The following is a 25,768-nucleotide window of genomic DNA, read 5'->3' as shown; positions in this document are numbered from 1 at the left end:
TGCAATCTTCATATTGTTTTTCAAAAGTTTTCTTGAGATACAATTCACATACTATACAATTTACCTATTTAAAATGTGTAAGTCAGTGGTTTTTAGTCAGTTCACAGATATGTACAACTCTCACCACAGTCAATTTTAGAGCATTTTCACCACCTCAGAAAGAAATCCCACAAACTTCAGCTATCACTCTTCTTTTTTTTTTTTGAGACACAATTTTGCTCTTGTTGCCTAGGCTGGAGTGCAGTGGCTTGATCTCTGCTCACTGCAACCTCTGCCTCCCAGGTTTAAATGATTCTCCTGCCTCAGCCTCCCAAGTGGCTGGGTTTGCAGGTACCCACCACCACATCCAGCCAATTTTTTTGTATTTTTAGTAGAGATAGGGTTTCACCACGTTGGTCAGGCTGGTCTCAAACTCCTGACCTTAGTTGATCCACCTGCCTTGGTTTCCCAAAGTGCTGCGATTACAGGTGTGAGCCACCGCGCCTGGCCCTAGCTATCACTCTTACTCTTCTGTCTCTTTCAGCCCTAAGCATCTTTCTTAGATTAGGGCCCTAAGCAGCTTTCATACATTGGGGCCCTATGCTGTCTCTAGATTTTGCCTATTTCAGACATTTCATATTAATGGAACTATATAATATGTGGTCTTCGTGACTGGTTTATTTCACCTAGCATAATATATCCTCAAGGTTCATCCATGTTGTAATATGAGTCAGCATTTACTTTGTTTTTAAGCTTGTATAATAATTCCTTTGTGCATGTGTGTTTGTGTGTGTGTGTGTTTGTGTATATATATATATATATATATATATATATATATAACTTTTTGTTTATCCATTCATTCATTGATGGGGACTTGGGTTGCTTCTGCCTTTTGACTATTGTGAATAAAGTTTCTATGAACATGGATGTACAGATACCTCTTTGAGGCTTTGCTTTCAGTTCTTTTGGGTATATTCCCAGAAGTGGAATTACTGGATCATGTCATAATTCTATTTTTAATCTTTTGAGGAGCCATGATAATTGTTCTCCATAGTGGCAGTACATGGTACATTTTCCTTTTAGGAAAAACATTGTATGCTACTGCAAGATGATTATATTGAGATACAAAGCTTTTCATAGACAGTTCCGTGAAGTAGGAAGTTTTCTGTTGCTCCTTCTTTAGTGATTATCTAGTGGATAAATTCCAGAGAAATGTACAGTGGATCATATGATTCTTTCAGTTTGAGCTTATGACATTTTTTCTCAAGGGTTTTCTTGTTTTTGGTTACATTTTTTTTTTTTCTGAGACATAGTCTTGCTCTGTCTCCCAGGCTGGAGTGCAGTGGTACAATCTAGGTTCACTGCAACCTCCACCTCTTGGGTTCAAGTGATTCTCCTGCCTCCCGAGTAGCTGGACTTAGAGGCATATGCCACTATGCCCAGCTAATTTTTGTATTGTTAGTAGAGATGAGGTTTCACCATGTTGGCCAGGCTAGTCTTGAACTCCTGATCTTGTGATCCACCCACTTCAGCCTCCCAAAGTGCTGGGATTACAGGTGTGAGCCACTGCATCTGGCCCTACGTTAATTTTTTTTACTTTGGCCTTTGGCCTTAATACTTCTAGTAGTAAATTGTGCCCAGAGATTTGCTTAAAGTTAAGTGTGAAAATTGAAGCCACAATGTTTCAGTGTAAGTTGCCTCCACTCCTGTTTATACCTATGTTTCCATTGTGCTCTATGAACTTGTAAGGTTTTTGGAGGAAATTGTTTAAGCCCCTATGCTTTCAGATGGATATGATGGCTTTGAATATTTTCGCAGTGACCTTGGGCTAATCTGGAATCAGACCCTAGCTCCAGAGTCAGAATGTGCTATGACTGGGGGCTCTGAACTTTCAGTGACACACTTGGAGTATGTCTGAAGAGAACTTTCTATTCTAGAGGCCTAGCATGAGAGGCACATTCTATGTAGAAATTGCTGTGGGATAGGATAATTGTTGATAAAGACAAAACCTTTTGGTATATAGCTTGTTTGGAGGTTCTAGCAGGGGAGTGCAGCTACTCGTATACCCTTGACTGAAGACCAGTCCTCCTCTATCGGGGATGGTAGTCCTCTTTGATTGAGCGCGCAGCTTTGGGAGGGACGCACATGGAGCAGTGAGGGAGGAAGGGGACACCTGCCTAGCCAGCCAGATCAGCCGAATCAACCCTGGCGATCAATGGGGTGACAGATGTCGCAGCCAGATCGCCCTCACATCCGATCCCCGAGTACAAAATGCAGAAATTTATTTGGTAACAACCTGCAAATTGATGTCAGATTTTTCTTTTGGCCTATTGTATAATTTCAAAAATTGGCTCACTTTGGAGGACACGTTCTACTTTCAGTTGTGAAATCCATGCATCTTTCCTTTAACCTCTTCAGGTAGAATTAGTGATACTTTGACTTTCAGTAAAAACATAAATATATTTTAAAATATACTAGGTAAATCCTGTTTTGTTGAGAACTCTAACTAGAATTCTTAATTGGATTTTCTTTCTAATTGCTACGCCTTTAATTTCTTTTTCTTGCCTTAGTGCATTGACTCTAAGCCCTTTATTACAATATTGAATAGAATTAGTGCGAATGGACATTCTTGCCTAATTACCTGTCATAGAGGGAAGGGTTTAAAAGTTCACTTTTAAGTATAGATTTCACTGATGCTTTATATTAGGCTAAGGAACTGTTTTTCTGTTTCCAGTTTGCTGAGTTTTCTTCATGAATGAGTATTCAAGTGGTTTTTGCACATTCATATGAGATAATCGTATGATTTCTTCCTTTATTCTCTTTGTTGATGAATTTCATTGACCAGTTTTCTAATATTGAACTGTCATTGTGTGTTTCTGAAAAAAAAACAAAAAACAAAAAAACCCTTTTGTGTATTATTACTTTTTTGAGGTATTGCTAGATTCTATTTGAGACTATTTTATTGGCAGTTTTTACATATATCCATGAGGGATGCTGCTGTATCATTTCATTTCTTGTTATGTCTTTATTAGGTTTTAGTTTTAGAGCTATGTTAGCCTCATAACATGAGTTGGAAAGCATTTGCTCCTCCTCTGTTGTTTGAAAGAATTTTTCAATAATTGCTATTAATTCTTCTTTGACTGTTTGATATAATTTACCAGGGAAATCATCTGGTCTGGAGTTTCCTTTGTGGAAAGTCTTTTGATGATACATTCGATTTTTTTTTTTAAATAATTTTTTATTGCATTTTAGGTTTTGGGGTACATGTGCAGAACATGCAAGACAGTTGCATAGGTACATACATGGCAGTGTGTTTTGCTTCCTTTCTCCCCTTCACCCATATTTGCCATTTCTCCCCAGGCTATCCTTCCCCAGCGCCCCCACTGCTGGCCCTCCCCTTTTCCCCCAATAGATCCCAGTGTTTAGTACTCCCCTCCCTGTGTCCATGTGTTCTCATTTTTCATCACCCACCTATGAGTGAGAATATGTGGTATTTCATTTTCTGTTCTTGTGTCAGTTTGCTGAGAATGATGTTCTCCAGATTCATCCATGTCCCTACAAATGACACTAACTCATCATTTCTGATTGCTGCATAATATTCCATGGTGTATATGTGCCACATTTTCCCAATCCAGTCTATCATCAGTGGGCATTTGGGTTGGTTCCAGGTCTTTGCTATTGTAAACAGTGCTGCAGTGAACATTCGTGTGCATGTGTCCTTATAGTAGAACGATTTATAGTCCTTTGGATATATGCCCAGTAATGGGATTGCTGGGTCAAATGGAATTTCTATTTCTAAGGCCTTGAGGAATCGCCACACTGTCTTCCACAATGGTTGAACTAATTTACACTCCCACCAACAGTGTGACAGTGTTCCTTTTTCTCCACATCCTTTCCAGCATCTGTTGTCTCCAGATTTTTAAATGATCGCCATTCTAACTGGTGTGAGATGGTATCTCAATGTGGTTTTGATTTGCATCTCTCTAATGACCAGTGATGATGAGCATTTTTTCATATGATTGTTGGCCTCATATATGTCTTCTTTTGTAAAGTGTCTGTTCATATCCTTTGCCCATTTTTGAATGGGCTTGTTTGTTTTTTTCCTGTAAATCTGTTTGAGTTCTTTGTAAATTCTGGATATAAGCCCTTTGTCAGATGGGTACACTGCAAAAATTTTTTCCCATTCTGTTGGTTGCCGATTCACTCTAGTGACTGTTTCTTTTGCCATGCAGAAGCTGTGGAGTTTGATTAGGTCCCATTTGTCTATTTTGGCTTTTGTTGCCAATGCTTTTGGTGTTTTGTTCATGAAGTCCTTGCCTACTCCTATGTCCTGGATGGTTTTCTAGATTTTCTTCTAGGGTTTTTATGGTGCCAGGTCTTATGTTTAAGTCTTTAATCCATCTGGAGTTAATTTTAGTGTAAGGTGTCAGGAAGGGGTCCAGTTTCTGCTTTCTGCACATGGCTAGCCAGTTTTCCCAACACCATTTGTTAAATAGGGAATCCTTTCCCCATTGCTTGTTTTTGTCAGGTTTATCACAGATTGTATGGTTGTAGATATGTTGTGTGATTTTTTTTTTTTTTTTTTTTTTGAGATGGAGTTTTGCTCTTGTTACCCAGGCTGGAGTGCAATGGCGTGATCTTGGCTCACCACAACCTCTGCCTCCTGGGTTCAGGCAATTCTCCTGCCTCAACCTCCTGAGTAGCTGGGATTACAGGCACGCGCCACCATGCCCAGCTAATTTTTTGTATTTTTAGTAGAGACAGGGTTTCACCATGTTGACCAGGATGGTCTCGATCTCTTGACCTTGTGATCCACCCACCTTGGCCTCTCAAAGTGCTGGGATTACAGGCTTGAGCCACCACGCCTGGCCTTACATGCGATTTTTTTTTTTTGTTTTTTGAGACAGACACTCTGTCGCCCACGCTGGAGTGCAATGGCACAATCTCGGCTCACTGCAACCTCTGCCTCCTAGGTTCAAGCAATTCTCCTGCCTCAGTCTCCTGAGTAGCTGGAATTACAGGCACATGTCACTACGCCTGGCTAATTTTTGTATTTTTCGTAGAGATACAGTTTCACCATGTTGGCTAGACTTGTCTTGAACTCCTGATCTCAGGTCATCTATCCGCGTTAGCCTCCCAAAGTGCTGGGATTACAGGCATGAACCACCACGCCTGGCCAACACAGTGGATTTCTTTGTTTTTTGAGATGGAGTCTTGTTCTGTCACCCAGGCTGGAGTGCGGTGGCTCGATCTTGGCTCATTGCAACCACTGCAGTCGTGTTCAGCAATTCTCCTGCCTCTGCCTCCTCAGTAGCTGAGATTACAGGCACATGCCACCACACCTGTCTAATTTTGTATTTTTAGTAGAGATGGGGTTTCACCATGTTGGCCAGGCTGGTCTCGAACTCCTGACCTCCAGTGATCTGCCTGCCTTGGCCTCCCAAACTGCTGGGATTACAGGCGTGAGCCACTGTGTCTGGCAACAATTGGATTTCTTTAACAGATGGGACTATTCAGATTTTTTTTTTTTTTTGAGTCAGTTTTGGTAAGATGTTTTTAAAGGGATTTTCCCATTTAATCTAACTTGTTGAATGTATTGGCATAGAGTTGTTTATGGTAGTCTCTTGTTAATCTTTTAATGTCTCTGGGGTCTTTCATTATAGCTTCACTTTCATTCTTGATGGACAGATATATGACATGCCATTGGGACAGATGCTTCACAGACAGATCTCATTGCTATATTGTGCTGACACTACTATTTTGCTCTTCCTGTCAGATACCTGCAACACACAGTAGGACTTTTCAGTTTTTGAAATTATCATTTTACCATTTTATTTGAAAGATGCAAGACCTATATTAATGAATCCTCACGAAAATTTAAGCACACAGAAAAATTAAAAAAGGAAAGGAAGGGTTTCTTTAAAATTCACTGTTTCTACTGTTTGTAAAAATTTTGTTTTGGGTAATGGGGATCATTTTTACCTCAAACCTCAGCGTCTGCATAGTATACCTATGTAACACCTGCACATGTACCTTGTGAATGTAAAAGTTGAAATTATATTAAAAAATTTTGTTTTGGCTTCAGGTTAGAACAGTGAAGGAACCTGATAAATGCAATATCTAGACGTTTGTTGTTTGATATGATAGCTGCTAGACACTCATGACTATAGATGGAGCTCTTGAAATGTGGCTGGTCCAAGTTCAAACCTGCTCTAAGTGTAAAATATTCACTGAGGTTTGAAGACTTTGCATTCACCAAAGAATGTAACACATCTCAGTTTCATGTAATAGTTATATGTTGTAATGATAATGTTTTGGACCGCAGATTAAATAAAATACATTATTAAAATTAATTTTCCCCGTTTCTTTGGGCTTTTAAAAATGTAGCTGTTAGAAAACTTAAAATTGCATATATGAGTTACATTGTTTTTCCATTGTACAGCACTATTCTAACTATTCTAGACGTTGTAAAATGAATTGCTCTTCTGATCAGTCTCCCTTAAAGCAAACTTTATTCAGTGAACTTAGATTTATTTATTTATTTATTTATTTATTTATTTATTTACTTACTTACTTACTTACTTATTTGAGATGGAGTGCTGGGATTGTATCACTGTACTCTGTCGTCCAGTCTGGAGCACAGTGGCACAATCTCAGTTCATGGACACTTTCCAGGCTCAAGTGATTCTCCGGCCTCAGCCTCCTGATAGTTGGGACTACAGGCACCCACCACTCTGTCTGGCTGATTTTTGTATTTGTAGTATTGATGGGGTTTCACCATGTTGGCCAGGCTGGTCTTGAACTCCTGACCTCAGGTGATCTGCCCGCTTCAGCCTCCCAAAGTGCTGGGATTACAGGTGTAAGCCATCATGCCTTACCCAGATTTTTCTTAATTTGCACACTTGGATGTATTATTTTAAAAGTAGTGCTGTAGACTTTTTGTAAATAGGATTTAAAAACTTTTTATTGTGGATTATCTCAAATGCATATGAAAATAGTATGGTATAATGACTTATCATCAAGTTTTAACAGTAACTGTCAACTCTTGGTCTCGTTATTAATCTTGTTTCATCTTACCACCCTTCCCCTAACCCCACCATGGCCTAGATGGCTTGGAAACCAATAGAGTATCTTTTCAAATGCCATAGAATAAATAATCACCTAAAGTGCTAAATTGTTTTGCACTTTAAGTAATTAAAGTGAATAGCTGTCCCCCGCTTTATCCTGACTTTAAAAATGTACATTAGTATGGTGATTTACCTAAATTGAAGCATGTCAATTTGAATATTTTAAAATGATTGATCTTTACAAAGGATTACAAAATGTACTTTTGATGTATCATCAATTTTAATGCCTACTTGATTTGGTTGGCCATAATTTCCATTTTACTTGTCTAAAAATCAAACAAAACCCCAGTTCCTTTTGGAGAATTTTTTTTTTTTGAGACAGAGTGTCCCACTGTTACCCAGGCTGGAGTGCAATGGTGCAATCTTGGCTCACTGCAACCTCTGCCTCCCGGGTTCATGTGATTCTCCTGCCTCAGCCTCTTGAGTAGCTGGGATTACAGGCTAACACCACTATACCTGACTAAATTATTTTTATTTTTATTTTTAGTAGTGACAAAGTTTCACTGTGTTGGCCAGACTTGTCTTGAACTCCTGACCTTGTGATCTACCCGCCTCAGCCTCCCAAAGTGCTAAGATTGCAGGTGTGAGCCACCACACCTGGCTGGAGAAAATTTTTTACAAGCAGTTTAATAATATAGTATTGTAGTAGTATAGCATTGTTCCTAAGTCTTTATTTTAATGATTATTGTTTTCTTTTTAATAAGGTTTCTTTATACTTGTTTAAAGAACTGCCTTTGTATCTTTGGCGACCTTCTGCATCTGAGATAGCTGTGATTCGGGATTGGTTATTGAATTACAACCTGACAGTGGTGAAGAATAAACTGGCCTGTGTTATTCTTGAAGGACTGAATTGGGGATTTGCTAAACAGGTATGTGTTCAAACCATTCTCTGGAGACTGGAGGTCGTACCTGCATCAGTTTCAAAGAAGCGTTCTCTCAAAACACTAAAACACTTCTGAGTATCATTTGCAAGGTCCACAAATTCTTTTAGCTGTGTCAGAGTTAGGATTTTCTCTTCAATTCTCTTTTGTAGAACGAGCAACTGTGAAATGAAGATAAATTTTTCCATGTTGAAAATCTTCCCTTTTTCCTTATGCGCTTGTATCTATTTGTATGTATGTATGTATGTATTTATTTATTTATTGAGATGAAGTCTTGCTCTGTTGCCTAGGCTGGCTCACTGCAACCTCTGCCTCCCAGGTTCAAGTGATTCTCCTGCCTCAGCCTCCCAAGTAGCTGGGATTACATGTGCATGCCACCACGCCTGACTAATTTTTGTATTTTTAGTAGAGATGAGGTTTTACCATGTTGGTTAGGCTGGGTTCTAACTCCTGACTTCAAGTGATCAGCCTGCCTCGGCTTCCCAAAGTGCTGGGATTATAGGCATGAGCCACCACGCCTGGACGTATCTGTTGTTTTGTCTCTGGTTAGTTACTTTTAACAAGTGATACAACAAGAAAAGAGAATGCAGACATAATTTATTAAATATCTTTCTTTCTTTTCTTTTTTTTTTTGAGACGGAGTTTCGCTCTTGTTACCCAGGCTGGAGTGCAATGGTGCGATCTCGGCTCACTGCAGCCTCCGCTTCCTGGGTTCAGGCAATTCTCCTGCCTCAGTCTCCCGAGTAGCTGGGATTACAGGCACACGCCACCATGCCCAGCTAATTTTTTGTATCTTTAATAGAGACCGGGTTTCACCATTTTGACCAGGATGGTCTCGATCTCTTGACCTCGTGATCCACCTGCCTCGGCCTCCCAAAGTGCTGGGATTACAGGCTTGAGCCACCGCGCCCGGCCTTTTTTTTTTTTATTTTTTCGAGTTAGAATCTCTCTCTGTCACCCAGGCTGGAGTGCGGTGTCATGATCTTAACTCACTGCAACCTCTGCCTCCTGGGTTCAATCTATTCTTCTGCTTCAGCCTCCCAAGTAGCTGGGACTACAGGTGTGTGCCACCACACCTGGCTAATTTTTGTATTTTTAGTAGAGATGTGATTTCACCATGTTTGTCAGGCTAATCTTGAGCTCCTGACTTCGTGATCTGTCCGTCTTGGCTTCCCAAAGTGCTGGAATTACAGGCGTGAGCCACCATGCCCAGCCAGTTTATTAAATATTTTTCTGTTTATCTAAGTAAGCATCTTCCTGGTTTGTGGCATTGCCCTGGACCCAAAGTGTTTGCAGAGATTCTTGGGTGGAATGGGGAATAACACTTAAAGATACCTTTTTTGGCTGGAGTAGGGATTAAATCAGGTTCAAACCTGTCTAGGTACAGGTTCAAACCTATCCAGGCTCTTGACAGTTATTTGTCTGTTGTCATTTTATAGCTTCAGTGTGTTGAAGGTGATTTTTGGAACATTTAGCTTCTGTGTCAGATATTCTTTTTTACTCTTCTGCCTTCTGTACCTTGTTTGAAACATATGAAAACAAAGCAAAACCAAGGTTGTATGTTTGTGATTATTTTTCTCTTTAAAAGGGTACCCTTCATCTGGATCAAGCAGTCCATGCTGAAGTGGCTTTAATGGTTCTTGAAGCTTATCAGAAGTACCTTGCTCAGAAGCCATATGCTGGGATTCTTTCTGAAAGTATGAAGCAGGTATTTCTTTCTCTTCTGTATTGAGAACTTGAATCTTTATCTTCCCAAGACATTTAGAGATAAAGATGAAAAACTTATATGATTGACCATTAGGTATCCTAAGAACATTTCTGGCAATTTAAGATATTATAATTGACTTCTATGGTTTGGTAAAGATTCTTCCTTAATAAATAGCCTTTATATAACTATTCTAATATTACAGAATTTGAGTTGAACTGCAATGATGTGTTCCGGCTTGGCTGTACTGGCTCTGGAGAACTGGCTTAAATTTTCAGGAACTTTGCAAGCCAGGTCATTAAGCTGTTGGTAGCTTAAAATTGACTCTGGTGGGAAATTTTACACCAATAAAATTGGCAAATGCTATAAATGAGACTCCTGCCCTGATTTCCTGATTGTTAAACGTATTTATCAGCACACCATTCATTGAGTATCAACTTTTATGTTACTTTTCTTTTGCACGAGCTAAGATCAGGCTCACAAAGTGACTAGTAAGTAAGCAGAAGGGGTGAGTGTGAAATCGCTTTCATATAGTGCAATAAACATTAATTGGAGACCAGCAAGTAGAATATTCCTCGCTTTTGAGGACATTGTTGGTCACAAAAGGTGATGAGTGTTTGAGCTTCCTGATTTCATTTGTGTGTGACTAATGTGGCTTAAAATAAATAATTGTTCTAGGTTTCATATTTGGCCAGTATTGTTCGATATGGAGAGACGCCCGAGACCTCATTTAACCAATGGGCCTGGAGTTTAATCTTGAGGTTAAAACTGCACAAAAACGATTATGGAATACAGCAGAATTGTCCAGCTGTTCCTTTCTCCAGCACTGTGCCCGACATGACAGAGTCACCCACGTTTCATCCTCTCTTGAAGGCTGTGAAAGCGGGCATGCCCATTGGCTGTTATCTAGCCTTATCTATGACAGCTGTGGGCCACAGGTACAGTGTTGGGCTGAACTTCTAGGGTTGCTGAACCTTGTAGATAGTTCTAGAATTTTATCTTTCATATCCCAAGTTCTGGGCCTCTGTCAAACCTACTGAGGAGTAATTAGGGCCTAGCAATAGTCCTTGATTAACAGCTTATCAAGGGGAGATGCTGCCCAAATTCACATTCTTCAGATTCGTACAAGCGAGTCACCTCGTTACGTTATGAAGAGAGTTCTGCTTGTCTCCTGGAGTGGAATGTTCATGTAAAATAAATGTTAGTGATCAAATACAAATAATTGATCACCTGTAGTAAAAATTTTGAAAAATTGATGGCAGCCCAACTCAGGCTTCTTAACTAGAGGTTTCCTTAACTGTCCAGAAGAATGAAATGCCTGACCAGGTCACGTGCCTTTCTGGTATGAGCCCAGAGCTGTCTGTTTCTTCCACTGGAGCATTTATCACACTATATCATTGTTAATCTGTTTAATTTTCTCAGAGATTCAGTTATATATAACTTCTATGAGAGAAGTGTCCAGAAATGGCATTTAGCTTGTGTTACCATTTTATCCCTTGTGACGAAGACCATATCTGGTACAGTAAATAATTGGCATGAATTACTTCTCAGTTGATTAAACATCCTTTTCTTTAAAGTTTCTTTTCTTATGCATTATTTTTTTTCTAGCCTATTCATTTTCTTCAGACTCTTTGACCTCTGCTTTCTGATGTCTCACTGTCTAAAACACAATTTAGCATCCTCATTTCAACATCTTGTTCCACAGTAATTGTAATTTCAGTGGGATACCAGTTGCGATCAGCTGTAGTGTTCAACCTTGTGTTATGAAGTAGGAGAGACACAGAATTGTTTTTTTTTTTTTTTTTTTTTTTTGAGACGGAGTTTCGCTCTTGTTACCCAGGCTGGAGTGCAATGGCGCGATCTCGGCTCACCGCAACCTCCGCCTCCTGGGTTCAGGCAATTCTCCTGCCTCAGCCTCCCGAGTAGCTGGGATTACAGGCACGCGCCACCATGCCCAGCTAATTTTTTGTATTTTAGTAGAGACGGGGTTTCACCATGTTGACCAGGTTGGTCTCGATCTCTCGACCTCGTGATCCACCCGCCTTGGCCTCCCAAAGTGCTGGGATTACAGGCTTGAGCCACCGCGCCCGGCCAGAATTGTTTGATAGCTTCCCTTGGTTGTTGACAGTTTAGTGGAGATGATAGACCTAAGACAATCGGCAGTCCTATAGAATATAATTGCAGGCCGAATGATATGTGGAGAGCAGTGGTTCTCAAATTCTATTCTTCTTTAGATTCACTTTTAGAGCCTTTAAAAAATCCCAGTGCAGGGGAAAAGGGTGAGAATCCTGGCCTAAGTGGGCTGGGGTCCAGTGCTCTAGATACCTTTAAAGTACACCCTGGATTGAGAGCCACTTAGAAGCTGAGCAGAAAGAATGTAAAGGAGAGAAGAGTAGAGTGGGATACCTTCATAGAGGAGCTGAGGTTTGGAAAGGAGTCTTCAATTGGACAAGACATCTGCTGTAGTTTGGGTGTTTGTCCCCCTAAACCTCATGTTGACATTTGATCTTCAGTGTTGGAGATGGGGCCTAACGGGAGGTGTTTGGGTCATGCAGCCTGATCCCTCATGAGTGTTTTAGTGCCATCCTCTCAATGAATGAGTTCTCATTCTCTTAGTTCCCATGAGAGCTGGTTGTTAAAAAGAGCCTGGCACCTCGCCTCTATTATGCCATGTGATCTCTGTACCTGCCAGCTTCTGTTGGCCTTCTGCCATGTATGGAAGCAGCCTGAGGTTCTCACCAGATGCTCAGTCTTCCAGCCAGCAGAATTATGACCCAAATAAATCTTTTTTCTTTATAAATTGCACAGTCTCAGTGCTATTTCCTTTATAGCAATGCAACATGGACATCCTAGGCTAATGAACAGAGTGATGATACATTTCTCTTACAGTTACTTAATGCCCACAGTTTGTTGAAGATTCAGCTCAAGGCCATCTCCTGCCACCTGCAGCCCCTGTACATTCTGAACAGCATGCTCACTGTGTTTTATTGTCATTGTAATCTCCCCCATTCCTCATGGACTGTTTAGGAAATTAGGAAAGCGGAGAAAAAGCCACTCACTTCTGCCACTCTTCTACAATGACTATTTTGTTGTGACATTGTCCCTGTATTCCCCTCTCTAGTAGTTATGATCATGAGTATAAAATTTTATGTTTTATTCCCTAGTATCTATATAGCAGATGTGTTTTTCCATATGGCCTTTGGTCATCTTGTACGTTATTTTAAAATGATGCAGTAACATTTCCAATTAAATCGATTTTTCTAAAATTTCCTTAAGTCTCTGAGTTTTAGAGTTAAAAACAAACCTGAAAAGCACATCTTTACATGGATCATCTTTTATATTTTTTTCCATACTTGAGATTATTTCTGAAGGATAGATTTTTTTGAAGTGAGGCAGAGAATAAGAAAAGTTTTATGCCAAATTGTTTTTAGCAGAATTTTGCAGTTTATTCACTTCAAGTATCCCTAATCTGAAAATAAGCTTTGAAATGCTCCAAAATCGGAAACTTTAAGTTCTGACATTGCACTCAAAGGAAATGTTCATTGGAGTATTTAGGGTTTTTGACTTTTGAGTTAGGGATGCTCAGCTTATAAGTATGTTACAAGTTCTCCAAAATATAAATAAGTTCGAAATCTGAAGTGCTTTTGGTCTCAAGCATTTCATGTAAGGGATAGTCAACCTGTACTGACAGATTGAGCTCACTTTTGAGTCTTCTCTTTGCTATGATACCTTGTGGGAATATCCAGATGAGGAGAACCCTTGTGGCCCTTAGGAGAAGCTCTGTTTGAGAAACAAAATATGGTAGTGGAGAGTGCTGTGGATTAGAAATTTGTAAACTGGGGTTCTCATTTTGACCTTACCCTAGGAAATTATGTGAATTTGGGCACGATACTTCACCTTCCTCATCCACAAAATGAAAATATAGCTTAACTTTTAAGTTCCTTTGTAATTCTAGAATTCTGGGTCTAGTATTTCTGTGTCAAGATACAGTATAAAACATGTGTTGGAGACCTGAGATAACCCAAGGTATTGAAGGCTGATAACTCATTGGGAGAACAGGATTTTATGAACCAGCTACCTAGTATATTCATTGCCTTTCTCTTTTTTCATAGCATTGAGAAGTTCTGTGCAGAAGGCATTCCACTGTTGGGAATTCTGGTCCAGTCGAGACATTTGAGAACAGTGGTCCATGTCCTGGATAAGATTCTACCTTTATTTTACCCTTGCCAGTATTACCTTCTGAAAAATGAGCAGTAAGTGTGTTCCATCTGTGGCAGAAGACACTCTTTAGAAACAGTCCAGCAAGTACAAATCACTGTGTCTTCTGGTTTCTTAAGTAAAATAAAGGGAGCGCTATTTCAACAGTATATTATGGGGCAAAAATATTCTGCACCCCTGTTTAGAATGCAGGTTGATGAACAGTGATTCTAATAATGTCTCCAGTTTTATTACCATAAAAGATATTTTGTTTTTCATCTATTAGAACTTTGAATTGCTTATGAAAGCTTATTAGTATATGAAGGAGCAGTTGTTTCCCTGAGATTCTGGGAATCGTGCTTCTGATATTGGGCAGCAAATGGCTTTGCCATTGTCACAATAGAAAACATTGTTTTTAATTGTTTAGTGTACACAGTGCAGTGTTGCAAACAGATAAGATGTGTAGGAAGGTGGGAAGAGAACAGCTTGTCTAGGGAGTAGAGAGTGGAGCATCTGGCTGGGGCCTGTTGAAGAGTGATGAAAGGGGAGGTGAGGCCTCACCCCATGTGGAGGAACCCTGTACAGTGGGGACACTTAGTATATCCAGAGGCACAAGGGGAGATTACAGTTTTCCTGTTGTGTGTCTTTTCAAGCAGTATGTCTCTAACTTGCCCAAAAGAGCTTATTAAATATGGATTCCCCCTTTCTCCCTTGGAGATTTTAGTTTAGTAGGAATGGGTTAAGTCCTGGGACCTACTCACCCAACCCCTGAACCCTCTTTTTAAGAACCAGCACCCTGGGCATGAGGCAAGTTTGGTAACAGTTTGGAAACATCTCTGCCTTTATTTGTGGGCATGGGGAGTGTGGAGGGGAGAGTGATGCCTTTGGGTGTTTTTCCTCTAATGCTCTTTAACTAGCATGTGTTTGTGTGCTGTTGATGTGTTCTTAAACCTCTGCGGGTAGACAGAATTCCTCTTAACCCATGCTAAATGTGAAAACTTTATTCTTCAAGAGTCTCTTCTTAAATAGTGCTTTTGTCTAACAATGAGACCAATTTTAGAGCTTTCTGTTTCCTCATAAGTAATTAGGGAAAATTCTGTTGACTCCTGATCGGAAAATAAAGTATGGCCTACTGTGTGCTTGGCAGGTTTTTGTCACACTTCCTCTCGTTCCTACACTTGGACAGTGGTGTCCCTCAGGGTGTCACGCAACAGGTCACCCACAAGGTGGCACAGCACCTGACAGGAGCCAGCCATGGGGACAACGTGAAGCTTCTCAACAGCATGATCCAGGTGAGGGCCCTTGTAAGCCCCTAAATACACTCTCCTGTCTTCCCAACCAAGACCTCGAATGTTAGCACACTTACGCTTTAGTCATTTCAGATCACTTGGCTCAGTGTGCTTTTGGGCAAGAAAGGCAACAGATTTGGGCTTGTAGTGGAGGTAGATATGATTTTGTTGCTATTTAAAAAATGAGAGGCTGGGCTGGGCATGGTGGCCCACGCCTGTGATCCCAGAGCTTTGGGAGCCTGAGGCGGGTAGATCGCGAGGTCAAGAGATTGAGACCATCCTAGCCAACGTAGTGAAACCCCATCTCTACAAAAATACAAAAATTAGCTGGGTGTGGTGGCGCACACCTGTAGTCCCACCTACTCGGGAGGCTGAAGCAGGAGAATTGCTTGAACCCAGGAGGTGGTGGTTGCAATGAGCCGAGATCGTGCCACTGCACTCCACCCTGGCGCCTGGTGATAGAGCAAGATTCTGTCTCAAAAAAGAAATAAAAAGAGAGTCTGGTTATTACCTTTCCCATCACATGAGCCTTTTCTCTGCAGGCACACATCTCTGTAAGCACTCAGCCCAATGAAGTGGGCCCCGTTGCTGTGTTGGAGTTCTGGGTTCAGGCTCTCATAAGCCAACATCTCTGGTACCGGGAACAACCTATCCTCTTCCTCATGGACCACTTGTGTAAAGCAGCTTTTCAGCTGATGCAGGAAGACTGCATACAGAAATTACTCTACCAGCAACATAAGGTAAAAAACCTGTTAGAGAATTCATCTTTCAGTGAGTGATGTAGTAGCTAGATATAGTAGCTTTCTACAAAGATTCCCCCAAATGCAGTTTTCAGAACCACTCTGTGGCCATTGCCTTCTGTAAGCTTTGCCTTAATGGTATTTTATCCCAATAATTATAGTCCACTAGCATAGATCCCAGGGAAGTTAAAGGAAAGGACTTCCCAGGAAGAGTCCTGCTCATTATATTTGGCTGTAATGCTCTGCCTTGGACTGTTGCTGCTGGTGGACTCATCCTTGAAATCTCTGTCAGAATCTTATGTTGTAGTAAGACAGTTGCTGATACTCTTGTAAAGGTCATTGATAAGATTTTTCTTAAAGCCTCCTCTCTCTACTCCACATCTCCTGGTGTAGAATGCCTTGGGTTACCACTGTGATCGGAGTCTGCTCTCATCTTTGGTGAGCTGGATTGTGGCAGGCAACATCACTCCTTCCTTTGTGGAGGGCTTGGCCACGCCCACTCAGGTAGGAAATTGAGAGCCGTTTGTTAACTTTAATCTCATGATTATCCTTATAAGAAATTACTAATAGGTTAAACTAACTTGCATTTCACACTTTTAGTCTTCACAGTAGCCCTTTGCTGAGGTTGTGCTATTGCCATTCCTATTTTACAGAGGAGTTAACCGAGTTTTTTTTTAATTAAAAAAAATTTCTGGAGACAGGGTCTCACTTCGTTGCCCAGGCTGGTCATCTCAGTCTCCTGTTGTTAAGTGATTCTCCTGCTCCCAAGTATTTGGGAACTACAGGCACACACTACTGTGCCTAGTAAACTGTGGCTAAGGTTCAGTGGACTTAAGGGCTGTCTCAGGAATAGACAGCTCTTGATTGGACTCCAGCCAGCTGATTGCAGAGACTGCCCCGCAGCACTGCAGAGAAGTTTGGTGTAGGCACTGGAGCCAGACAGCCTGGGTTTCAATCTGGGTTCTGCTGTTTGTTAGCTCTGTGCCTTGGGCAGCTTGCTGCCTACCCTCTGTCCTCAGTTTTCTCCACTGTCAAGTGGGAATAATGATGGCACCTATGTGTAGAGCATTTAGAACGGTGCTTAGCACATAGCCAGTGCTCGCTGAGTGTTGGCCATTGTTATTGTCATCATCATCAGCAGCAGCAGCATAATTTTTATCATTACTACCTCTTAGACTTTGTGTATAGAATTACACCTGTTTCATCACTTCGGTCAGCAGTAACATTCTTCAACCTCCTATCCCTCTTAGTACTTGCTCTTCTTCCCACCTGAGTCTCATGGATTGAGCTGTTTAACAGATTCCTTGATGTACCTAGACACATCCCTGACTTTTCCTCTTTTTGTCTCTGCCTAGGAGATTCTCTTACCAGCATGCCTTTCCCTCCGATCTCTACATAGAACCATCTCTGATATAGCACTTCACCTTGACTCAATCCTCACTACTGCTCAACTTCACGTTTTGGTGACTTTCATATTAGTCTTGTCTGCTCCAGGAGATGGAAAACTTCTTAAAGACAGAGCCTCTGTCTGGTCCTCTTTCCTATTCCTCTTGCACACGAATGTTGCCCAGTAAATATGGAATAAATGAACATCTTGTACTAAAGTAGCCTTTCCAAAGGAATGTAACATTTTCCAGTGATCTATTTTATATAAATTTATATCCATGACAAGACTATATCTAGGTATAAAAATGTGTTAATTTTAGAAACTGCAAATATTTGCTGATTGAGATTGAGATAGGAAGAGAGTTGAAATTGTGGAATATCGATGTATTTTGCCAGTAGGTTGAGCTGCTCATTCCCCTCCCCTTTGTCTGGTGTCATTGCAGGTCTGGTTTGCATGGACAGTGCTGAACATGGAATCCATCTTTGAAGAGGACTCCCAGCTCCGGAGGGTTATTGAAGGGGAGTTGGTGATAAACTCTGCTTTCACCCCTGACCAAGCTCTGAAGGTATAAATAGCAGTTCTGCATTTGTGTGGTAGAAGGTGGCTTAGACTTTGATGCTGATGGATTCACCTGTAGCTTTCGGGCTTTTGTGTTTTCTTTTGTTGTGAATGTTTGGAAAGCTCAGCAACCAAACCAATACTTAAAACTGTGCAATTGAAGAGTACTTGCTTCTCAACATTTGTTTAACAAGAGTCTCAGCCTAATATTTGCAGACCGGATCATTGCACATGTGACAGGAGTTGCCATTGCATCCCACGTATGTCCAAATCCCCTGGAGAGCTTGTTAAAAAGCAGATTCCTAGACCTCACTTTCTGAGATTTGGAGTCTCTGAGTCTGGAGTGGGACCAGAAGTTTATTTTTTAAAACTCCCTAGCTGATTCTTAGGCTTACTAATGTGTGGGAAAGACTGGAATAAGGCTTTAAAGACCTGCTGTCTTAGTATAGATTTTGCTTTGGGATTTCAGAGCCTGTCAAAGAATTCAGCATTCTTGAATATCCTTTTGAAATCCGAATTTTCAAAAGATTGATGAAGTTTGACAGTCTCATAGTCACATTTACTTTTTTTTGGAGACGGAGTCTTACTCTGTTGCCCAGGCTGGAATGTTGCAGTGGTACTATCTCAGCTCACTGCAACCTCCATCTTCCAGATTCAAGCGATTGTCATGCCTCAGCCTCATGAGTAGCTGGGATTACAGGTGTGCACCACTACACCCAGCTACTTTTTGTATTTTTAGTAGAGACAGGGTTTTGCCATGCTGGCCAGGCTGGTCTTGAACTCCTGACCTCAAGTGATCCACCTGCTTTAGCCTCCCAAAGGGCTGAGATCACAGGCATGAGCCACTGTGCCAGGCCTTACTTTTGGTTTTCATATTATTCTACTCCCTTGCACTACAATGTTGTATTTGCAAAGGAATTTTGGAAATGAAAATGATGTTAGACTAGATGACTTTTAAGACCAGTACCCATTCTGGGTTCTGTGAAATGTTTTGACAGAAAAAAAGCTGCCTTACATGTCTTGCTACCAACGGGGTTAAAACATTAACTAGTGGATAGGAGAAGTGAGTTTATATGACTTAAAAAAATTATTATTGAATTGAAAACAATGTCGTGTGTTTCATTTGGATCACTTAGAAGGAGCAAACTGTTTGCATTTGTGTTCATTTTGTGGTAACTCAAAGCCCTTCCTTTTTTGTAGAAAGCCCAGACCCAGCTGAAGCTCCCCATCGTGCCATCCCTCCAGAGGCTGCTGATTTATCGCTGGGCCCACCAGGCCCTGGTCACGCCTTCGGATCACCCTCTCCTGCCACTCATTTGGCAGAAGTTCTTCCTTCTGTATCTTCATCGCCCTGGACCACAATATGGGTATGGAACTCAGTATTGTAGTAGGTTTCTGTGAATCCATTTCTGCCTTTGCGCTGCTCTCATTCTGTGTGTTTTTAGACTGTGGAGTGTGAGTTGGAATAATTCTTTGGTGATCTCTGGCAAGTATTCTTTCTCTCTCTTTAACATTTATTAGACTGGACCTTTTTTGAGTTGGCAGGGTCTTATGGCAGCTTCTCTTTACCATCTTCCATAACCAGTGTGGTAATGACAACACTCTGGAACTGGGCGAGGCTTCACATAGAACGTCTGGAGATGCAAAGAGAGAGCAACCACCTCAAACTGAGGCTTTCTGTGTGACCATCATGGGTCTTGTGTGAGGGGACTTTGTGATGAGTGGTTCAGGTGTGAACAAAGGCCAGGCGTGTCTGATACCTGTGGGTTGTGCTTAGGAATATTCAGCGTATTCGTATGAAGATACTCCACCCAACCCGCTGCATCCACTATTACCAACTATTGCTCTCTAACTCCTGCCTCAGTTCCTTGTTCCCTTAACTCATTCATTTGAAATATGTAGATATTGGTCAGACATGGTGACTCATGCCTGTAATCCCAGCACTTTGGGAGGCCTAGGCGGGCAGATCACTTGAGGTCAGGAGTTTGAGAGAAGCCTTGGCCAACATGGTGATACCCTGGATCTACTAAAAATACAAAAATTAGTCCAGTGGGGTAGCATATGCATGTAATCCCAGCGACTCTGGAGGCTGAGGCAGGGGAATTGCTTGAACCTAGGAGGCAGGCAGAGGTTGTAGTGAGCTGAGATTGTGCCACTGCACTCCAGCTTGGGCGACAAAGTGAGACTCTGTCTCAAAAAGTATATATATAATATAAAAAATATACATAAAAATGTATATATAAAAATATATAGAATATACATAAAAATGTATATATATAAAAATAGATTCTTAGTGACTTCAATTTTTTTTTTGCCAGATTGCAAGTTTTTCAAGAACACAGACCATCTTTAGTCTATGCTGTACTTCTAAGTAGTGGTGATGTCTTAAATTTGTGCAGCATTTCACACTTTTAAAACTTTCATATACACTATCTTGTTGGATCATCAAAATAATCTTTGAGGTAGAAATAATAGATATTAATTTAATGGTGTATATACACAATCACAATAAATTACCTTGATAATTGACGGCTATTTTATGCCATACAGAAAGTGCATCTTGTGTCGAAAGGTTATAGATCTGTGCTTGTGTTTTTTAAGGTTACCCATAGATGGTTGTATTGGGAGAAGGTTTTTTCAAAGTCCTACTTATATCAGTTTGTTGAAAGAAATGAAGAGGCGTTTGACAGAGGTGGCCGACTTCCACCATGCTGCAAGCAAGGCCCTCCGTGTACCAGCAGAGGGCAGTGAAGGGCTGCCAGAGAGCCAGGCTGGCACCCCTGGTTACCTGACTTCACCAGAACTGCACACGGAGCTGGTGAGGTGAGTATGGTTATTTAGCCACTTACATTGTTGATTACAGCACAAGTACTGTGCTGGCACAGTTAACTGTGTTACAAACTGCTAGATGTTCTCTTAACATGGTTAGATTGAATATGCAAGGTGGCTTTAATATAGATTTGCATCTTGAAATGTTTCTCTCTTATATTCCTCAAGAGAAGTGAATCAACAGTTTGGATGTACTTGTATCGAGTGGCTGGAGTCTCTTCTATTTCTTTATGTAAAAATAGAAATAAATGAAATTTTATCATAGCAGGTAAACAACTATTAAAGCCTGCTAGACAGCCTGGGCAACATAGTGAGACCCTGCCTCAAAAAAAAAAAAAAAATTAGCCAAGCCTGGTGGCATGCTCCTGTGATTCCAGCTACTTGGGAGGCTGAGGTGGGAGGATCCCTTAAGCCTAGGAGGTCAAGGCATAATCATGCAGTGAGCCATAATCATGCCACTGCACTCCAACCTGGGCAACAGAGTGAGACTTCATTTCAAAAAAACCTTGCTAGGATAGTTCTTTTTAATTTTTTTTTAAGAAGGAATGTCTCACTATGTTGCCCAGGCTGGAGTGCAGTGGGTTTTCGTAGGCACAACCGTAGTGAGACGATTATAGCGCACTTCAGCCTTGAACTCCTGGGCTTGAGTGATCTTCCTGAGCAGTTGAAACTGCAGGTGTGTGCCACCACACCTAGCTTAGAACAGCTCTTCAAAAGGAACACATGACCAAGGCAGGGCTCTTTAAGTGTGATTCACAGATCCTCCACAGGATTCAGGGATCCACCTGGGATGGGGGTTTAGTGATCTTCCCAAAATATGTGCCCTATAAAATCAGGATACAATATTTGCCTCCTCTTAAAGGTTAAGAACGCTGAAGTAAGTTTGGATTCTTTTCACACTATTCCTTCACCTTTCATTTATAAGTTTGGTATAAACCAAATACTAGTCTTAGAAATAAGACTTAATAAAAATGGCTCTTAATGATTAATCCTGAATACACAATAGCTTGGTGAGGCCCCCATTTCATCTAGCACTGAGGCCTCAGGCTTGCTTGCCCTCAAGCTCTCAGGGCTCTCTCTCAGCCTCCAGAATGATTTCTCCCCTTATTTTACTTGTTGAAGGAAAGCTTATTTTTAACCAGCCTTAGCCTGTGGAAGGCTTTCTCAGTGAACATTTTAGATAAGCCAAAAAAGTCTTTGATACTCCCTTCTGCTTCTCTTACATTTTCCTTCCTGGGATGTGTTCATAAAGGGGCCATCTATTTCACTGAGTCAGAAGCTGGGGGAGAGAACTACCTAGCAATCTCTTCCCTGTAAGAACCCCAATGCCCTGTCCTTGTCTCTCTTCCTGGACTGAATGTTACAGAGGTAAAGGAGGAAATTTTCCACTTTATTGAGTGAAGTCACTCCAGGCCACCTCCCAGTCATTTGTGTATTGCTGACTATTTTTCTAGTACTGCTGGTAAAAACAAAATAAAAATGAAGGAAGTATCATATTTTGTAAAAAGTTTTTACTGGAAAATTGAAACTTTTTTTTTTTTTTCTTGAGACAGAGTCTCATTCTGTCGCCCAGGCTGGAGTGCAGAGGCGCAATCTGGGCTCACTGCAACATCCACCTCCTGGGTTCAAGTGATTCTCCTGCCTCAGCCTTCTGAGTAACTGGGATTACAGGCATGTTCCACTACACTCAGCTAATTTTTGTATTTTTAGTAGAGAACAGGTTTCATCATGTTGATCAGGCTGGTCTCGACTTCCTGACCTCGTGATCTGCCTGCCTCGGCCTCCCAAAGGGCTAGGATTACAGGTGTGAGCCACCATGCCTGGCTAGAACTTTTATTTTTTTAAGTTTGATTTTATTTTATTCCTTCTAGATGAGAGCAGGATATACACATGCTGTGATATTTATTTGCGATTCTTTGAGGCGGGAGACGGTTCTTGAGCCTAAAGCTGGAAAGTTTCTACAATGCAAAAGTTTAAAAGCTCTTAATATTTTCTCTGAAAATGTTTTTGTTTGAGTGTTATTATGTTACTGTGACTAAATTGCCCAGGAAAGAAAAGCTCCGAATTCAGATTCTGGGTCTGATAAAAATCGCCTTTTCCAGTTATTTCCTTCTATGTGCTGTGTTTAAATCAACTTTAAGAATGGTTGGTAGAGCACCTGGTTTCAAATGCTTTGTTTGAGCAGTTCTCATATCATATTTGAATGATACATGAACACGTCTCCCCTGCTGGACCAAGAGTTCCCTGGGACCCGTGCTTTTGTTGGCCACATTTTCATATTATGGGCTTTCTTTACTCTCATGTGGTAGTACCAGTGTTCCTAGAGATGTAAGAAACTTCATTTACATGCTCATCTTTTTATATTTCATGTAATTATGTTTTTATCTTTTAGGCTCTTCAATGTATACATATTATGGCTAGAAGATGAGAATTTTCAAAAAGGAGATACCTATATCCCTTCTCTACCAAAGCATTATGATATTCACAGGCTAGCAAAAGTGATGCAGAATCAGCAGGTGAAACTATGGCACTGTCTTTCTTGTAATTTGAACTGATCATATTCATAATGGTAAAACCATTTATTGATAAGAAAATGGATAGTCACTCGGATGGTCATTGTTTCTGTGGGTTTTGTCAGTATCTAAGTGATTATATTGACGGAATATTCCCCTTTGAATTTCCTGCCTCACTGGACCTTCTACCTGAAGGCTTAAAGCTTGTTCTAGGGCTTTTTACAACCTCATAAACATAACCTTCTCCTGACTGTGTTTTTTTTTTAATTTGAAGTTGTTAGTAGCTGAACACCTTTAAGCAATTATCTCTACTCGCATTCTTACAAGCAGTGTAAGAATTTGTAAGGATCCATATGTGATGTAGGAGGTCAGTTGCATGGAGGAGATCAGGAGCTCACCTTTGATTGGCTTTGGAGGTGCTTACTTGTCATTGTCACAGTTCTGGTGTCTCTTCTGGAGCCACTCGATTTCAGTCTTCATATGTCCTAAGCTCTTCTCTCCCAGGCATTCAAAGATGTCTGTGATCCTTTTTTAGACCAAAACTTCTTGTAATCTCAGTTTTCTCTAAGTTTCTCTAGCCATCTTGGGGATAGGGAAGAGGGGTTGGGAAAGACAATTCTCTTCTATTCTAGTTCTTTTTTTTTTTTCTAGGATTGCACTCTCTTGAGCATTGTCCAGCACCAGGATGGGATTTAGGAATCTAAAACTTGAGACACTTTCATTTGGATCCTTAAACCTTCCTACTTTCACATTCTGTGTATATTTCATCTCAGTAGGTATCTTTTTCTTGTTTTCTTTCTTTCTTTCCTTGCCTTCTTTCTTCTTGCTTTCCTTTCCTTTTGTGAGTATTTATTGAGTGTCTTCTAAATGCCAGGTGCCAAAGATACAAAAAGAAATCTGATATGTCCCTGCCTCCAAAGAGCTTATTGTCAAACAGGAGACTAAACAATTATTACATTTTGCGATCAAGATTGTGGGCTGGGCAAGTGGCTCATGTCTGTAATCCCAGCACTTTGGGAGGCTGAGGCGGGTGGTCCTGAGGTCAGGAGTTAAAGACCAGCCTGGCCAACATGGCATCTCTACTAAAAAATGCAAAAAATTAGCTGGGCCTGGTGGTGGTTGCCTGTAATCCCAGCAACTTAGGAGGCTGAGGCAGGAGAATCGGTTAAACCTGGGAGTCAAGAGATTGCAATGGGCTGAGATTGTGCCACTGCACTCCAGCCTGGGCAACAGAGAGACACTCTGTCTCAAAGAAAAAATAAAAAAGGGTTGTGAGAGTGGAATGCACAGGGTACTGTGGGAACATAGAGGAATAGCCCCTGATTTGGATTGGGCCTGGAGTGGTGACCTTTGAGCTGATCCCTGAAGGACATATGGGAATTGGGCAGGTGGAAAGGAAAGGTATGGTGTTAGCGAGTGGCAGAGAGGATGTTAATGGGCAGAAAGACCAGTGTGTGCAGAGACATAGCAGGTGAGAGAGGTTAGGGCATGTTCAGAAAGGTGCAGGGTAGGGCAAAGCACCTGAGGCGGGACAGATGAAACCAGAGAGGTGAGTAGGAGTGAAATCCCTAAGGGCCATGTATACTTTTCTAAAGAATTTGGATTTTATTTTGAATTCTTTGGAGAGCTCTTGAAATAGAAGCAGTTGCTAATCAAATGGATGAATTAAAATATTTTGAGGAAGAATCAGATACCCAAAGACTTCCACATTTCTAACTTTGGTCCCCAGAGATAAACACTGGAAGAGGAGGTGTCTGAGGGGCTTCAGAGAGCTCTGTATCAAGGAGTTGGTCAGAAGGGAGATAGAGATCTAGAATTCAGGAATGAGGCAAAGTAGGATATATGGATTTAGTGGTAAGACAATACGTAGACAAAGAAGAGGACTGAAGATGGAACCCTGAGAAATAACAACATTTAAGGCACGGAGAAATAGGACTGAGAATATAGAGCCAGAGAAACAAGAAAAATAAACATGAGACCTTGATGTCCTGACATCCTTTAGTGCAGTTCTATCCTTATCTTTTTATGCTTGACTCATCCTTATCCAAGGCTTTGTACATAGTAGGTACTTGGTTAGTGTGTGTGTGTGTGTTTTTTTTTTTTAATTCAGCCATAGCTTTCTTGGTTCTCTGAGATTTATCCTGGTTCCTCAGCAGTTGCAGAATTAATTGCTCTCTTTGCTCTCTTTCTCCCTCCTTTTCTTTTTAAGTCAGTCTTTGCTTGACGTTTGAAGTCTAATTTCTTGATCTGTAATTCAAGCTTAGGGTTGTTTTGTATTTTTATGGTGTCTAAGACATCTCTGCTTACCTATCATTAATTCCTAGTATTTGCTCTAATCATTAGCCTCTGTTAACAGTTACTTAGCATAGAGGCAGAGAAAGTGACATAGTGACCCTCTTTAAAGGAGTGTGTACACAATAGGAGGATCTGGCCCAGCACATTGAATAGTCAGCTGCATGTAGGATTCAGGATTATGATCAGGATTGTTACATTACAGCTGCTCCTCTGAGTCTGGAATGCCTTGCGCTGTGGGATTCGTTTGGAAATAATGATTTGGGACTTC

The 25,768-nt window shown here is 40.9% G+C and overlaps 1 protein-coding gene across 2 annotated transcripts in view; it reads left to right on the top strand.

Moving 5' to 3' along the window:
* Window positions 1-25,768, top strand: part of EPG5 (ectopic P-granules 5 autophagy tethering factor) — a 118,023-nt gene that overhangs the window by 39,567 nt on the left and 52,688 nt on the right. For both annotated transcript variants that reach the window (XM_017963447.4, XM_002757218.6), the window contains exons 14-24: window positions 7,811-7,975; window positions 9,576-9,695; window positions 10,371-10,630; window positions 13,805-13,945; window positions 15,037-15,181; window positions 15,721-15,918; window positions 16,312-16,422; window positions 17,748-17,870; window positions 19,064-19,230; window positions 20,465-20,686; window positions 23,085-23,208. In XM_017963447.4, coding sequence (XP_017818936.3) covers window positions 7,811-7,975; window positions 9,576-9,695; window positions 10,371-10,630; window positions 13,805-13,945; window positions 15,037-15,181; window positions 15,721-15,918; window positions 16,312-16,422; window positions 17,748-17,870; window positions 19,064-19,230; window positions 20,465-20,686; window positions 23,085-23,208 — 1,776 coding nt within the window. The remainder of the gene's footprint in view (window positions 1-7,810; window positions 7,976-9,575; window positions 9,696-10,370; window positions 10,631-13,804; window positions 13,946-15,036; window positions 15,182-15,720; window positions 15,919-16,311; window positions 16,423-17,747; window positions 17,871-19,063; window positions 19,231-20,464; window positions 20,687-23,084; window positions 23,209-25,768) is intronic.

Source organism: Callithrix jacchus, chromosome 13, assembly GCF_049354715.1.
Source record: "Callithrix jacchus isolate 240 chromosome 13, calJac240_pri, whole genome shotgun sequence".
NCBI classification, from domain to species: domain Eukaryota; kingdom Metazoa; phylum Chordata; class Mammalia; order Primates; family Cebidae; genus Callithrix; species Callithrix jacchus.
This window is presented reverse-complemented; position numbering and strand designations above follow the sequence as displayed.